The sequence below is a fragment of the Brachyistius frenatus genome, unplaced genomic scaffold (genome assembly GCF_029030835.1).
Source record: "Brachyistius frenatus isolate BFR_SWC_R1_liver_20210118 unplaced genomic scaffold, ASM2903083v1 Contig_11, whole genome shotgun sequence".
Lineage (NCBI taxonomy): Eukaryota > Metazoa > Chordata > Actinopteri > Embiotocidae > Brachyistius > Brachyistius frenatus.
This window is the reverse complement of record NW_027210610.1, coordinates 4,244,160-4,260,658: the sequence shown is the minus strand read 5'-3', so window position 1 is coordinate 4,260,658 and position 16,499 is coordinate 4,244,160. Positions and strand designations below refer to the sequence as shown.

The 16,499-nt window shown below is 43.3% G+C and overlaps 1 protein-coding gene across 1 annotated transcript in view; it reads left to right on the top strand.

The window, feature by feature from the left end:
- lrp2b (low density lipoprotein receptor-related protein 2b) overlaps window positions 1-16,499 on the top strand; it is a 37,905-nt gene that overhangs the window by 19,149 nt on the left and 2,257 nt on the right. Inside the window, exons 40-74 of the mRNA XM_069691680.1 lie at window positions 350-797; window positions 917-1,082; window positions 1,205-1,363; window positions 1,453-1,742; window positions 1,925-2,128; window positions 2,268-2,510; window positions 2,824-2,949; window positions 3,063-3,182; window positions 3,381-3,512; window positions 3,708-3,909; window positions 4,000-4,295; window positions 4,689-5,205; window positions 5,434-5,589; window positions 5,848-6,018; window positions 6,156-6,379; window positions 6,472-6,649; window positions 7,122-7,318; window positions 7,521-7,766; window positions 8,303-8,431; window positions 8,893-9,012; window positions 9,375-9,491; window positions 9,574-9,690; window positions 10,046-10,183; window positions 10,573-10,695; window positions 11,521-11,649; window positions 12,375-12,506; window positions 12,773-12,898; window positions 13,415-13,558; window positions 13,666-13,831; window positions 14,109-14,237; window positions 14,533-14,753; window positions 14,970-15,152; window positions 15,642-15,761; window positions 16,076-16,163; window positions 16,325-16,389. Of these exons, the coding sequence (XP_069547781.1) occupies window positions 350-797; window positions 917-1,082; window positions 1,205-1,363; window positions 1,453-1,742; window positions 1,925-2,128; window positions 2,268-2,510; window positions 2,824-2,949; window positions 3,063-3,182; window positions 3,381-3,512; window positions 3,708-3,909; window positions 4,000-4,295; window positions 4,689-5,205; window positions 5,434-5,589; window positions 5,848-6,018; window positions 6,156-6,379; window positions 6,472-6,649; window positions 7,122-7,318; window positions 7,521-7,766; window positions 8,303-8,431; window positions 8,893-9,012; window positions 9,375-9,491; window positions 9,574-9,690; window positions 10,046-10,183; window positions 10,573-10,695; window positions 11,521-11,649; window positions 12,375-12,506; window positions 12,773-12,898; window positions 13,415-13,558; window positions 13,666-13,831; window positions 14,109-14,237; window positions 14,533-14,753; window positions 14,970-15,152; window positions 15,642-15,761; window positions 16,076-16,163; window positions 16,325-16,389 (6,322 nt within the window). The remainder of the gene's footprint in view (window positions 1-349; window positions 798-916; window positions 1,083-1,204; window positions 1,364-1,452; window positions 1,743-1,924; window positions 2,129-2,267; window positions 2,511-2,823; window positions 2,950-3,062; window positions 3,183-3,380; window positions 3,513-3,707; window positions 3,910-3,999; window positions 4,296-4,688; window positions 5,206-5,433; window positions 5,590-5,847; window positions 6,019-6,155; window positions 6,380-6,471; window positions 6,650-7,121; window positions 7,319-7,520; window positions 7,767-8,302; window positions 8,432-8,892; window positions 9,013-9,374; window positions 9,492-9,573; window positions 9,691-10,045; window positions 10,184-10,572; window positions 10,696-11,520; window positions 11,650-12,374; window positions 12,507-12,772; window positions 12,899-13,414; window positions 13,559-13,665; window positions 13,832-14,108; window positions 14,238-14,532; window positions 14,754-14,969; window positions 15,153-15,641; window positions 15,762-16,075; window positions 16,164-16,324; window positions 16,390-16,499) is intronic.

The window sequence follows — 16,499 nt, the reverse complement described above, 5'->3', positions numbered from 1 at the left end:
TTCTGTCCATTTAGAAAATAATGTTTGCGTGGGAACAGAAAACCCCTCCACTGATTGCTCCACTAAAACTGAGCAATCATTATCAATACGCCGCAGTAGCAGTATTGTTGACACAGTGGCAGTTAACAATGGGAAACTTGATATGGGTTAGGAATAACATGGGTCAATGCGGATGGTTAGCGTCAATAATGTTTTCGTAGTTGTGTCCAGAGAATAATTTTAAGCGAACAACAAGCAACAGATTGACTGAATTGTTTCTTGTGATAGTGGTGGACGATTAATGGTTCTGCTTTAAAATGAGCTACGCCTATGTCACTAAATAACAACAACAATTTTCTGACTGTATCAGGTAATCCGAGACAATCTTGATGGGCCGATGGATGTCACCATCTTTGATGCTCACGTCCAGCCTACATCTGCCAACCAGGTCGGCTTTAACCCATGCCAGGAGGACAATGGACGCTGCCAGCAGCTCTGCTTTGCCATTTTCGAGCAGGAGAAACCTAAATGTGGTTGTGCACATGGGTCACTCCTTAGTAACGGAGTAACATGCGGTTACGGTCTCGACGAATTTCTGGTCTTCACCACAGACTTCACACTGAATAGCATGAGGTTAGACCCAGCAGATCACAGCACTCCCTATCCAACACAGAACTTGGGATACACTTTAATGGCGCTGGATTACGACTTTGAGGATAAGCGAATTTTCTTCACCCAGTACAAGGGGATAGGTCGGAGCATTATTGGCTTTTTAACCACAACAGCCATCAACATCTCGCCTGTTATTATTGCCGCTGGTGAGTTTAGCATCAATTGTCACTTTTCACATTCACCTTGTTTCATTCCCTCATTTCCTTCATGATCTAATCTCTGTTTTTCACTTCATTTAATATCCTCTCCTCTATATCCTGTTCAGATTTGGACGATCCAGAGGGACTGGCGTATGATTGGGTCAACAAGCGTCTCTACTTTACCGACTCCTACAGGCGTAATGTCCAGTCGATTGGGGTGAATGGGATGAACCGCTCAATCATCGCCCATGCAAACCGCCCCAGGGGCATCATTGTTGATCCATGCTACGGGTAAAATCAGCAAACCCTCATTTCATAAGCAAACGTCTTATCGATTAGAGATGTTTTTTAAGAAATGATAATGAATTCAGTACAGCCCCTTCTCTCTTTTCTTATGGGTATCTCTTCATCAGGTACCTGTACTGGACTGACTGGGGGGCTCCAGCTAAGATTGAGAGGGCCACGCTCGGTGGAAACTTCCGGACCGCCATCATCAACAGCAGCCTGACAACACCGAATGGCCTGTCTCTGGACTATGAGGAGAGGATGCTCTACTGGGCCGACGCCTCACTGTATGTCCACTTTTTCCCCTGTTCTATATTAAAAACTATTTGAGGGCTTTTGCTGCATTTGTTTTTGTTTGTTTCATTTCTTTCTGCAGAGACAAGATTGAGCGAGCCACTCTGACCGGTCAGAACCGACAAGTGATCGTGCAGGGGGTCCGGTACCCGTACGCCATGACCGTCTTCCAGCAGGACATCTTCTGGACAGACTGGACCGATAGAAGCGTCTTTAGGGCTGGGAAGAACGACGGCTCTGGCTTCACTGTGATAGCCCGGGACCTGCAATTCCGACCGAATGACATCCACGTTTATGCTGGATCTAAGCAGGAGAGTTGCACCAGCTCCTGTCAGCAGTTCAACGGTGGCTGCAGTCATGTCTGTGTTCCTGGTAAGAGCAGAATCGTATTTGCATTGCAACTAAAAAGGCACTGAATCCTTCCAATATTCCACTAAAGTTATACAGCAGCCACATAAAGAGACAGACTCTACTTCTAATTAAGAAGACAAAATTATCTCTGTTCCCTCCGGTTCTTCTGCATTCTTAAACTCACCTGATAATCTCCTCTGCAGGTCCAGTGGGCCCAGAGTGCCAGTGTCCTCATCAGGGGAAGTGGTTCTTGGCCAACAATGGCAAAGATTGCATTAAAGATACAGGGAAACGTTGTACGCCAGATCAGTTCACCTGTCTGAATGGTAACTGTATCTCACCCCGCTGGAAGTGTGACGGCTACAATGACTGCTCGGATAACTCTGATGAGCTCGAAAGAGTGTGCGGTAAGAAATGAGTTTATTAGTGAATAGCAAACATTTCAAACCTTTAATTTCCTGCTCGTGGTTTGTAACGTTGTTAACACAAGAAGGCAACTTATTCTACTATGAGACTACAACTGTAGCTTCCTCTCACCCTCCTCAGCCTTCCATACCTGCTCAGCCATTGACTTCACCTGCGACAACGGGCGCTGCGTCCCACTGAGCTACGTCTGTGACTACACAGACGACTGCGGTGACAGCAGTGATGAGCGCGACTGCCCTTTCCCCACCTGCAACCCTGCCACTGAGTTCACCTGCGCTAACGGACGCTGCATCAGCACCTCCTTCGTCTGTGACGGCCACAACGACTGCAGAGACAACGCTACATCTGATGAGATCAACTGCCGTGAGTGAAGATGATGTCGATCAAGTTCATTCACTGATGGATTAATCATGATGGATAATGAGATATTTACTACACATAGATTATAAAAAACGTTTTAAAGTCCTCCTGACTGTGGTTCCTCAGTATGATTAACCATCTCCTCTTCCTCAGTAACTAAAGTTGAAGCTAGTCATTGTTCAGTGCCCCAGTGTTGTGGTTGTTCTAGACACCTAAATGTATTGTATGCTGCTAAAAAAGAGACATGTTTGTAGTATCAAAGATCTGTTGCTGACCTGTTGTGTATCATTTTTTCACCCTTGTTGATTCTCTCCAGCTGACCGCACGTGTCCTGCTGGCCAGGTCAAATGTGATGGCACCAACATCTGCATCTACCCTGAAAACCTCTGTGATGGCTACAACAACTGTGGAGACAACAGCGATGAGAATCCTCTCTTCTGCGGTAAGAAAAAGACACAGAGACACGCTTATGCTTTATGAAAACCTTTACCACCTATAAAGCTCATGGTTTACCAGCTGGTATGCAACTTTTTTTTGCACGTGGGCGCATTGCAGCGGGTCGTACGTGCTCTCCGAATCAGTTCCGCTGTGATGCTGGAAAGTGTATCCCTCAGTCTTGGGTGTGTGACTCCATGAGAGACTGCATTGATGGGACAGACGAACCTCCCTCATGTGGTGAGTTCTCTTCTCAGGTACAACTTAATTCAAAGAACCGGTTTGTGATTGAAGGATTTCAAACTTCTACAATTGTTGTTACCAGCCATTTAGATTTTTTTTGTTTGTTTAGTGACCCAAGCTGTTGCATTTAGAAGTCACATTTACAGTATATACAGTAACTCAACAAATGATTTCTTTTTGTTTGTTCTCATGCAGAAGATCAAATCAGAACATGCAACCCATCCCAGTTCACTTGTACCAACGGGAACTGCATCCTTCAGTCTCTGGTCTGTGATGGCAACAATGACTGCTGGGACAACAGTGATGAGGCTCCAGAGCTGCAGTGTGGTGAGACAGCAGTCAGACATTTAGTTATTACACTGATATTTAGTTTATGTGATGTGTTAAAGGCTTGAAAAGTAGACGATGTTGGAGCTGGTTTTTTTCTCCGCTCTGTCCCATTTTGCGTTTTGGAGTTGATAAAAAAAAAATCTGTACAGCTAATTGTGTTGATATATTCAACCCTTTCTGTGTCTCCTGTAGGCCAACGCACCTGCAGTTCCAACCAGTTCACCTGTACAACCTGGTACCCCGGCCACCCTCGCTGTGTGCCTTTAACTTTTGTGTGTGATGGGGATAAAGACTGCGCCAATGCGGCTGACGAGCTCCAGAACTGTCCCAACCGGACCTGCCATATGAACGAGTTTGCTTGCTCCAACGGGCTCTGCATCCTCATCCCTTTCCAGTAAATATAAAATGTTTGTTGTGAGTGAATAGAAGCAGAGATTTGTTTACCACTCTTGTCAGTGAGTAATAAATCACTCCTCTCCCCCAGCTGCGACCGTGTGAACGACTGCGGAGACGGCAGCGACGAGCGGGGCTGCACTTATGACACATGCAGCAGCAACCAGTTCACCTGCGGTAACGGAGCCTGCATCCTCTCCTCCTTCACCTGCGACGGCGACAACGACTGTATGGATGGTTCAGATGAGGCAGACAGCGTGTGCGTCACGCCTCATCCCACCTGCGCTCCTCAGCAGTACATGTGCAATTCAGGGGAGTGCGTCGAGCTCATTAAAGTGTGCAACAGACAGAAGGACTGCCAGGACAACAGCGATGAAAAAGGCTGCGGTGAGAGACACAGAAAAGTGATATCATGTCACACTCTTGATCTCAGTTATGATTTATGAATCATATCTGCCTGTCAAACCCAATCAGAGAGGATATTTGGATTCAAAAACTCTCAGAAAGATAGATTTGTATTTTTTTTTACTCCAGTGGAGACCGACACAAATGTGTCATTCCAACGAATATACATCTTCAGAACATCATTGACAATGCTAAAAGTGTATGTTCTAAATTTTCTGGAAATGCTGTGTTTCCACTCATTTATTTGTACTCTTAATGATAAATATATAACTGTTCACACAAGTGTTTAAATATGAGGAAAATATAGTACCCACATTTCCGCGACAACTACTATGTCAAACCCTCTTCTCTCCACTTCTCCCTCACTCTGTTTAGGAGTCAACGAGTGTCTCAGCCCGTCGGTCCATAAATGTGCCCAACTCTGCACTGACACCCTCACCGGCTATTACTGCTCCTGCCACCCAGGCTACCAACTCATGCCAGATGGCAAAGCCTGCGAGGACCTCAACGAGTGTGTCAGCACTCCCGCCGTCTGCAGCCAGATCTGCGAGAACACTGTCGGCTCGTACCACTGCAAATGCGCCCCCGGGTACATCCGTGAGGCGGATGGACGCACCTGTCGTCAAAACAGCGGCATCAACCCGTACCTGTTGTACAGTAATCGCTACTACATCCGTAATTTGACCACCGACGGGTCACATTTGAGTATAGTCCTGCAGGGGCTGTCCAACGTGGTGGCGTTAGATTTCGACCACAATGAGAAGAGGCTGTATTGGCTGGATGCAGGGGCCCGGAAGATTGAGAGGATGCGTTTTGATGGGAGCGACAGGGAGACGCTGGCGGATGAAGATGTAATAGGAGTTGAAGGCCTGGCCCTGGACTGGGTCGGCAGGTGCGTAAGATGGGAGGAAGCTCATAATGTGTCTTAATTAGTCTTAAATAATAGATATTTCATTTTTTGCTGTTAAGTAGTTTATTAAACAACCTATTTTAAATTTGCAGGAGATGTTTATCTCTATAAGTAATATATTTTTGTTTTCTGTTATGAGTCAAATCAATGTTGCTGATGAAAGCTTGACTGCGAGGAGGTCAGTGAGAGTTTTATGTGTCTCTCCTGCAGGAAGGTGTACTGGGTGGATGGTTATTACGGCTCAGTTCATGTGATGGAGCTGGATGGGCGTTACCAAAAGAGGCTGCTTTCAGGGGATTTCACAGATGGAAATAACACCTATGTTATCAGCCGACCTCGTGCCGTGGCTGTCAACCCTAAATATGGGTACGCACACACACACAAACACACACCCACACACACACAAACAGATCTAGTTAGGACCAAGGATAACCAAGGTAATAAGGTGCCTCCAGAAATACAATATCAGGCATTGCTAGCTAATAATTACTAAACTATATTACTAGCTTACTTTTTAGTGAAGATTCATTATTGGTAATTATCCGCCTCAATTGTCTCCTAATCCTTTGTTTGGATTTTTCCTTTTCCCTCCTGTTTCCTCCTTTCATGCCCTCTTTTTCCCAGATGGCTGTACTGGACCGACTGGGGTGACACAGCGTATGTCGGCAGAGTTGGCATGGATGGAAAAAATGTCAGTGCCATTATCACAACCAAGCTGGAGTGGCCTAATGCTCTGACCATAGACTACACCACCAACAAGATCTTCTTTGCTGATTCCCATCTGAACTTTTTGGAGTGAGTTTAGAGACTTAGACACAAGTCCATATTAATTATACTTAATTATTCCTCTGAATTATCTATGCCCACATTTCTGTTTATGGCAGCACCAGTGAAATACCTACAATATGTACTAACCTTCCTAAGTATCTCAGCTTTGCAGACATGGATGGGCAGAACCGGCACCGGGCCATTGCTGGCACACTTCCCCATGTATTTGCAGTTACCCTGTTTGAGGACTGGGTCTACTGGACAGACTGGAACACACACACTGTGGAGAAAGCCCACAAGTACACTGGCGAGCAGCGCACAGTCATGGGCAACAACACACACCGGCCCTATGACATTCACGTGTACCACCCCTACAGGCAGCCTCGAAGTATGTAAATGACAACTGTTTTTATTCCTAATGTCTCAATAGACTGCAGCAAATATGTTATTTTTTTATGAATTTATCTCATTTATCTCTAGGTGAAAACCCGTGCACGTCCCATCACCTGACCTGCAGTCATTTGTGTCTGATCGCGCCTGGTGGGCAGCGAGCTACCTGCGAGTGTCCAGATCACTTCATCGGTTTGTCTGTGGGCTTCAAGATCCAGTGTGTCGCTGACTGCTCCAGCACCCAGTTCCGCTGTGGGGACAATGAGAAGTTAGTCTGATAGAAAATCATTTGTATTTCCATTTCATCGTTTTCACAACTCCAATTATCCACTAATTGTATGAAATTACACTTGAAATGAGGACTGTTTGCTGGAAGGGCAGAATCAGTGTTGGTACATTTGTAAGAAAACAGGAAACAGATGGTGATTCATGTTTAGGTTATATTTAGTTTTATTTTTCAGATTAACAATTCACCAATTCACACATTTAGTGTCTGTCACTAATATTTTTTGCAAAACTTAATGACTAATCTTAATCTTAATAACTATAAAACTGAATCATATGAAACAGATGATAAAAGCAGGCAAGTAAAAATGATAAAAAATACATTGAATCATGAAAGACGATTGTTGGGAATCAAGTTTAAGATGCAAAGAAATGGAAGGTAAATTATAAAAACTTTTGCTATTTGTCATTTATAAGTTATAACAAACCCTTTTTGTACTTCCTCCTGTCTTTAGGTGTGTTCCTATATGGTGGAAGTGTGACGGCCAGTCAGACTGCGGTGACGGCTCTGATGAGCCTCAGACCTGCCCGCCCCGTATTTGCCCTGTTGGCCAGTTCCAGTGTCAAGACGGCAACTGTACATACCCCGGCTTCATCTGCAACACCCACGGAGACTGCCCTGACAGCTCCGACGAGGACGCTGCTCTCTGCAGTAAGACAATAAACACACTTACTACAATTAAACCGGAAGCTGAAATTTGAATGATTCAGTTTGAACCTCAGAATTTTGGGAATAGCTTGTTTTACACTGGTCTGGTAAGACTGTTTTCTGGTAAAAATTCAGGCCAATTTGCGGACAGAGGGTTCAGTTTGAAATTTGCTCCGATTCTTAAACCTGTTTTGTGTCCTTGTAGGTGATCACCGATGCCAGGAAAACCAGTTCCAGTGTAAAAACAAGAATTGCATCCCGGTGTCGTGGCACTGCGACGGAGTAAATGACTGCTCGGACGGCAGCGATGAGGACGCGGAGACTTGTTCCCAGAGGACGTGCCGACCGGGACAATTCCAGTGCGCTAATGGCCGCTGTCTGCCCCAAAGCTACGTGTGTGACGCCCAGGACGACTGTGCAGATGGATCTGATGAGCCATTTGAAACCTGCAGTAAGTGGGAGAGGAGGAAATGGCAGCTTATGAGAAAACTAGGAAGATACAGGAACATTATATGATATATAAAGTTAAACTTGTGACCATATCCACACCGGTGAGCCAGTAGTGGTATGACGTCATGTTCAGTGGCTGTGGCAGGAATTACACACAAATAGACACTGCAAGAATTGATTACTGCGGTTCAGTGGGGCAAAACAACTTGACAGTTTAATCAAGCATAGATTTATCTGTTTTTCAGTGCTGTATAATCATTGTAGACTCAGCCATGTCCCAAGAGTAATCAGTGAATTGATAATGTTGTATTGAACGTACTGTGGATTTTTCTAAATTTAAATGGCAGAGTATTTGTCCCTTCCCCTCTCACCCTTTACCTTCTGCTCCTCATCACTGTCTATTTGCTTTGTCTAATTTCTGTCTTCCTCATTATCATCCACTATGTTCCTGTTACCGTGTGACATTTTGTTTATTTTCTGTCTCCCCTCTTTCCTCACATCTCCTGCCTAACGTCTCTCCTGTCTTTCCCGCTCCAGTGGGTCCAGACTACAAGTGCGACGAGGAGACCGAGTTCTCCTGCAAGACAAACTACCGCTGTATTCCTCAGTGGGCCCGCTGTGACGGCTCTAATGACTGCATCGACAACAGCGATGAGCAAGGCTGTGGTCAGTGCCTGTGTGTCAGCAGATGTGTTATTTTGTGAAGGCAGGGCTGCAATAAATACTGCACTAAATCCACATCCAATTTAATCCAAGTCTTATGAAGGTTAAAGAAAAAACAGGTCCAATACCATATTAGGGAAAAAAAAGCGACTGTGTTTTCTTTGTCTTACAAAATCTTTAATCAGTTTATTGAGAAATGTCGACCTTTGTGCAGTACCCCACCCTTTACGCCACTCTACCTATATCTCTGTGGCGTCACACTTCTGAATTACAGTTTAATGTGTTTCAGATTTTATTAGTGACAATTTTATGAGATTTTGAGAGCAAAAAAACCTCAAAGTGATTAATAATTAATTTCACTGTTCAGTCTTAGTTTGTTTTAAATCTTAAATACCAGAATGTAGTCACTAGTAATCCGTTTTTTCAGACCACATGTTGAAACACTTTGTTTTTTACTCGAACAGAGGCGGTGACCTGTGAGCCTCTGGGAGATTTCCGTTGTGACAACCACCGCTGCATTCCCATCCGCTGGCAGTGTGATGGCAACAACGACTGTGGCGACGGCTCAGACGAGAGGAACTGCCGTAAGTGTCACTCTATTATTTATAACTCAGTCCATTTCAAAACTACTGCAAACTAGCAAACATTAAAATGAGACCTGCATGTCCGCCAGAGTTACAAAATGTTTCTAATTCTTCAGATTTGTGTTTTCATTTGGATAAAAAAATCGGAACTGTAAAAATGCACGTTTCTTAATGCTAAGCGAACTCCTTATCTGGTTGTAGTTATGCTTTTCATATAGTTATATTCAAGTCTCATACTGTACTATAGGTTTAAATTGTTTTAAAGCACTGTGACTTTGTCTAGTTTGAGGTCATGTGGCTTTTGTAAACAGTGACACCTCAATCTGAACTCATATCTGTATCTCTGTGACTGTGGTCTGTAGAGCCAAGGCCTTGCTCGGAGAGTGAGTTTCGATGTGACAATGAGCAGTGCATCCCTGGAAACTGGGTGTGTGACCATGACAATGACTGCGGGGACAATTCAGATGAGCGAGACTGCGGTGAGCAGACGCTGCACACAAACTCACCTCCTGAAAATATTAGACAACGCTCACACTCGTTAACATCTTGGCTCTCTTCCAGAGTTGCAGACGTGTCGTCCAGGTTCATTCCAGTGTGACTCAGGTCACTGTATCCCCGCTGCTCTGCAGTGTGATGGCCGGCCCGATTGTCAGGACCTGTCAGATGAGACCAGATGTCGTAAGTAAACAACATAAAAACTGATCGCAAACTTCCTGACCCCTACAGTCGTTTAGTGTACGTATTTATAGAAGGTATTTATTCAGGTTTAAAGTCTTCAATGGAATTATGATAAAGTGTAATTCGGGAAAACAGCAAAGCCGTCAGAAAGACTTCTTTTTTTTTTTTTTTTTACTTAAATCCACTTATTCAGAAATGAAATTAAAAGGGAACACCATTCAAAATGTCCATTCAAATAGTTGCAAAATTGCATTCACAACCAGCAGTTTGCTACAGCAATTAAATACCACACAAGATAAATTGTCTGTCTGGAAGTGATGTAGAAAAAAATCTTTCATTCTCCCAACCTTTCCAGCTACTCGCTTCCCAGGAGGCCGTTGGTGCCCTCAGAGTCAGTTCCAGTGTGCGAACCATCTGTGCGTGAGCCAGAGCTGGGTGTGTGACGGCACTGATGACTGTGGGGACCGCTCGGACGAACAGCTCAGCTTATGCTGTGAGAAACATGTTGTTTAGTATTTGTGTCAAAGTCCTGTAAAGAGTCTGTGTTTGTGTTCTGTCTACATTTCCTTCAGTATAGTCATTAACCTCGTTAACTTTATTAATGAAGATTTCCATGTTGGGAATTTGGGCCATACATTGACAAATACTGACTTTTATCTTTCACGAAATACTGTTTATTGATAAAGAATCATGACAAAGCCATGCAACTGCTTCTCTTATTAAACCTCCTTGATAATTAAGTAATCCAAGACATACATAGGGGAGGAGAAGATAGTTACAGACTTGGTAAAGTAAGGCAATTAAGACAACCTAAGTAGTCGCTGTGTGTTTTTTAACATGTAAACTGAAAGAGGTCGGTCTCATTTGTGTGTGTTTGACCAGTGAACATCACCTGTGAGATGCCGTCCAGGTTCCGCTGCGCTAACGGCTACTGCATCTACTCCGGCCTCATGTGCAACAAGAAGGACGACTGTGGAGACGGCAGTGACGAGAAAGAAGAACTCTGTATGACTCCCCTACAAACACACACATGCCACAATCTATATAGTTAATCAGGACTAAACTAAACAAAAATTAGTTATACAAATCAAAACAGTTCCTGAGAGAGACGTTTGAGCAGGTATACATGTATAAAAACATGGAGCAGAGATGTGGAATGTGGACCAATAGGCAGATATGTGTATGCAGATACGCTGTGCTTCTACATCCAAAAAATTATGTTTAGTGTATCGTGCACTACTCTTTTTATTTTAATAAAAAAATGTTGCCCTTTTTTCTGTTTAACCATAACCAGATTTATAATAAGTTATGGCTCAACAAATGCACCACTTATCATTAGGATTTCCAAGCATTTGTCCAAACAACGCTAATGCTCCTGAGCCTTTCTCTCTGAGGGATAAGGATATAGTCTGTTTTATGGAATTGTTACACAATCAGCTTAAACATCAATCAGAGCAATTATTTTGAGAGGAGATTAAATAGTTCCATTGAGAGCGGAGGTGGAAATTGGCTAACTCATCCAAATCCTTTTGTTTGTAGGCAGCAGATATGTTGTCAGGTTATGATATACAAGTATATGACTGAAACAGTCCTTGTGTGTACACGTCAGTCTACATGTGCGGGCATATAAGCATCTATATTTATGCTAGTGGGTGTGCAGTGCACTCACAGTCTTTTTTTTTTATTAGTTGAGTAGTGAAGAGCAACACAGTAGTCACACCTCTGAATTAAATCATAGTGGAAGTGTCCTTTGTGCAGATGGGTTGTTCACCCACTCAACCTTCTCCGCATGTTTGAGTTGATGATTCATTCGGACTGTGTCCTTCACAGGCCGCGAGCCCACACTGCCCCCCTGCACACTGGAAGAGTTGAAATGCACCAACGGGCAGTGCGTGGCCCTGCCGTACGTATGTGACCACAACGACAACTGCGGCGACCGCACAGACGAAATGGGCTGCAGTGAGTGCCACAGCAAAACTCTGTATTCAACTTAACGGCAGGATCCTCCTCTATTGTGAATTTTATGTCTGTTTTCAAATGTTCTTCAGGAAAAGCAGTATGAATGTTTTATCGATGACCATGTGTAAATGTTTGAATATTTGGGGGCATCTTTTAAGGGCATATTCAAACATTTTAAGCAGAGATCTGTTTTGGTTCAGTCATAAAATATATTTCTAGTTGCATGTACACAAATAAGAATGCAGCAAAGCACTACTCACGGCACAAACCTGCATTATCAAAGTTTCTGAAACCAGAATAAAATGTTTACATGCACAACAAAAAACAGATCATGACCAACCACCTGCACATGTAAATGCACTCAATTTCTTTATCATATATAGATATATTTATAATTTGTGAATGCTTTTTTTATATAATCTGCATACCCAGAATAACCCAGTTAATCCAAACATTAATCAAGTGATGTTTTTTGCTGCTGAACTGCTCTGTCTGCAGATGTAACACTTCACAGCAGAAATGTCCTGTTGTCTGACGTGTTTATGGTCACATTAGGATCAGTGCAGTGAGTTGTTGGGACCAGATTATTATCACTAGATTATTGTCAATATCTGAATTAATCTGCCCGTGCACTGCTGTAAACAAAGCCTCTCATATTGGGCTCGGGACAAGAGCTGTTTTAAATGTCAATGTCAGAGAACACGCTCCGTGTCGTCTGGCTACAGATTTTGGCCAAGATCGCAACTGTGAGGAGAAGCTGTGCCAGCACGAGTGCACCAACCTGAACGGCACCGGCTTCATCTGCTCCTGCAAGCCCGGATACACTGTCAACCCAGACAGCACCTACAACTGCCTTGGTAAACACACACACACACACACACACACACACACACACACACACACACACACACACACACACACACACACACACACACACACACACACACACACACACACACACACATACAGACAGATAAACAGGAACACTCGTTAAAGTACTTGTTAAATATCTGGCGAGGAAAACCACACCCATTGGATCTGCAGAGAAAATGACAGACATGACAAACATGACCAATTTCTGTCCCCCTTCTGAACTCTCTTTCTCGTCTCTCCTCTCTTTCAGACATCAATGAGTGCGAGGTTTTTGGTACCTGTCCTCAGGTCTGTAAGAACACCAAAGGCAGCTACGACTGCGAGTGTGCCGCCGGCTACAGGAAGGTGGGCGATGGCAACATGTGCGAGGCTGAGGGTAAGACAACAACAATTTGACTTTTTAAAGAAAATACAGATCCAGTTAACTCGGTGGTATATTGGAATAGATGTGCTGACCTCTCTTAAATTTAATAAAGAGGAACAAGAGGGAGCAGACGCAACCTACCTCTGTCAGTGACCGATTAATGGTTTGATTGTAGCTCCAGTTTTGTTTTCCTCTATTAAATTTGAATTAGTAAAAGTGCAGTTTTGTGGCAAATAATCCTTTATTCTGCTGCTGTTAAAAATGGCCCTTAATCTCATCACCATGATGCAGACCTCATGTTTACTATTCATTATTAACTTTACAATGTACAGTCATAATTTCAATCGTGCAAAACATAACAAACATAATGTGCATAGGAGAGACACAGTCACTCCTACATAAAAGATCTCAGAGAACAGCCTGTTTCCATCATAGAAATGTCTGAGACTGAGCTTTGTTTTCCTGTTTATTTTTAGTTTAGTTAAATGTCAACAACAGGTGAGGTGTAAATATCTGTTTCCCCCACAGGAGCGTCTCCCCTGCTGCTTCTACCAGAGAACATTCGTATCCGGAGGTTCAACCTGCAGACAGAGTCCTACCACGACTTCCTCCAGGAAGAGGAGCACATCATGGCTCTGGACTACGACTGGGACCACAACAACACCGGATACAGTGAGACACACAGACCAACATTAGATAATACAAGAGACAGGAAGCAGCTGAGCTCACATAAAATACAGTCATGACAAATATCTTCAATCTTATTTGTGTCCTTACAGGCATGGTGTACTACACTGTGGCTGGTAAAGACTCTGCACCAGGAGCGATTAAGAGAGCGTACATACCTTCAGTGGATGATGGCAGTAATAACATCGGCACTGCTGTCGACATCGGCATCAAATATATCACCAAACCTGACGGCATCGCTGTGGACTGGGTGGGCAGGTGGGTTTGAGCTGAACTTATAATTACCTTTCTTTAATTGTTATTTGTCTTGAGCTTCGTTAATCATTTAAAACTTTTTTTTTTTATTACAATGAATGGGATGCTCATTAAAGAAAAAAAAAATCGAATTAATAAATCAACAATTTTTGTCAATTAAGGTAAAGCACTAGAAACATAGAACATCTTTTTAACATACTGCTTCTTTATAGAGATTTTGCATTTGTCAGAAAGATAGCATATTTGGTGAATAGTTGTGCATTTCTTTCCCCCATTTTAGAAACCTGTACTGGGTAGACTCCAGGGTGAAGAGGTTAGAGGTGGCCATGTTAGATGGACGCTACAGGAAGCATATAGTTAAGACGGAGCTGGGTCACCCATCTGCTGTGGCCGTCAACCCGCGCCTGGGGTAAGACAGACAGAGCTGCTGCTATCATCCAATCTGACTTTGAGTAATTTGTTTTTGTCTCTTTGTGTTGCTCAGTATGAGGGAAAACATTTGCTTGTGAAATTGTGTTTCCACATTTGTAGATTGCTTTCTACAATATAATAAAAACATAAAATGCACGATCAGTCTTCAGCAGAAATGATGGAGCATCTAGCTGCTATGCTGTTGTATTTATTTCTCATGGAAAACCTCAGTAGCAGTCACTTTAACCCACCATGCAGACACCAGTGCTCTAATATCCGAAATGTTTCTACAGGATGCTGTATTGGGCAGACCGTGGGGAGGCAGCCAAGATCGAGTGCTCCTGGCTGGACGGTCAGGACAGAAAAGTTCTCGTAGGCGACGGTCTGGGTTGGCCCACTGGCCTGTCAATCGACTTCACCAACGGTGACAGAATCTACTGGTCTGACTCCAAGGAAAGCCGCATAGAGTCTGTTCTGCCTTCAGGAGAGCAGCGTAGAACCGCTGTATACATAGGTGAGGATGAGGAAGGACTGTAAACAGAGAGGCCTGAGATGAGACGATAAATCTGAGACTGAGACTTTCTCGAGAGGACAACGTGTTCATATTGTGATCATGGCTTTCAGCAATCCTGGCGATGATCCATCCGTATTCCCTCCATTCAGCACCAGTTTCCATCACTGGGGCTCAGTCAAGTTTGTTCACATGTTCCTGCACTTGTTCCTTGTCTAGATGTGAGGAACCCCTTCAGTGTGAGCGTTTTCGAGGACCACGTTTACTGGAGCACTCAGGAGAAAGGCGAGGTGTTTCGACAGGACAAGTTTGGCCGTGGAATCAAGACCAAGCTGCTGACTGCTGGTCCCTGGCTCACCCAGGTGTCTATGTACCAGCAGCAGAGATACAACTCCATCGCTGGTGAGCTGTACACTCATGCATATTCAAATACAATAACAGATGCTGCACTTTTTAAAGCACGTTGTATAATATATGTGTGGGGGGTTGTTTAATATACAGTATTCATCACCCTGAGAGAAAAATATTTATATTCTATTTTACCAGTGAATTTTCTTTGTAAATGAATAATTGCCTATTTTCCCTCTATTTCCTTATTAACTAGATATTACATTAGAATGCCATTTGGCACTATAAATATTGAGTGCTTCAATGCTCAAGATTTGTACGCTTTTTACGTTTCTGGCGTGAGCGATGATGTGCAGAAAAGCAAAATATAACTGCAGGAACAGCAATGATAACATCAAAAATACATATTTGTATTAACCACATCAATAAATAAAAAAAAATTTTAAAAAAAAAATTAAAAAAAAAAAAAAATTAAACATGTAAGTCATGCTCTTTAGTTGGTTAAAATGAAAGAAATTAAAACTCTTTCATTTGTTCGTGCAGTGAAGAATCCATGTAAGGGAACCTGCAGCCACCTGTGTTTGCTGCGACCGGGTGGATACACCTGCGCCTGCCCTGAGGGCACCAGCTTCCTCCCGGGCAGCAGCACTGAATGTGATGCAGGTAAGAAAATGATTTCACTCAGTATATGTTCTAAAGTTCATTGTTGAAGTTCTATTAATTCATCTGCGACCCTCTTCGCGCATTATCTTGACCTGCAGTCAAATTCACACAGAAGTCAGTAAAGTGGACGAGGGCAGAGATTTAATCGAATCAAGACGTGTGTGTGGGACGCGTTTTAATTACACAAAGAGGGGGCGTCGACAGAAAGTCACACATTATACTACATCCTATCATCGGTTGTGACGTCTCGGTGATGATCATGTTTCTGCCTCAACGGAGTTAAAATGGCTTTCCATGTTTGGATGATTGTTCAGGCTTTGATCCGCCACCCACCATGCCGCCTCCATGCCAGTGTCAAAACGGAGGCACCTGCTACTTTGATGACAACAAGGCTCTCTGCAAGTAAGAGTGTGGTTTCAGTCACAATGAGACATGAGATACTGCACATAGTTTTGTAAATACAATGCAGTATTAAAGCTTTTTTTTTTTTTTTTTTATTTAAACAGGACAGGCTTCAATCATACGCAGTGTTATCACAGTAATGTTTGCTTTTTGTTTCACAGATGCCCTCCACAGTGGCAGGGAGAATACTGCACAATCAACGTGTACAACGTGATCGCATCCTCAAGTAAATTTTATTTCCAGAAAAATTAAACGATAACAAAATTCTACTTTTGAAATTCTTAACGAGTGTCTGTGTGCGTCCCTCTTCTCGCCTGCCTTCCTCCGTCCCCGTCC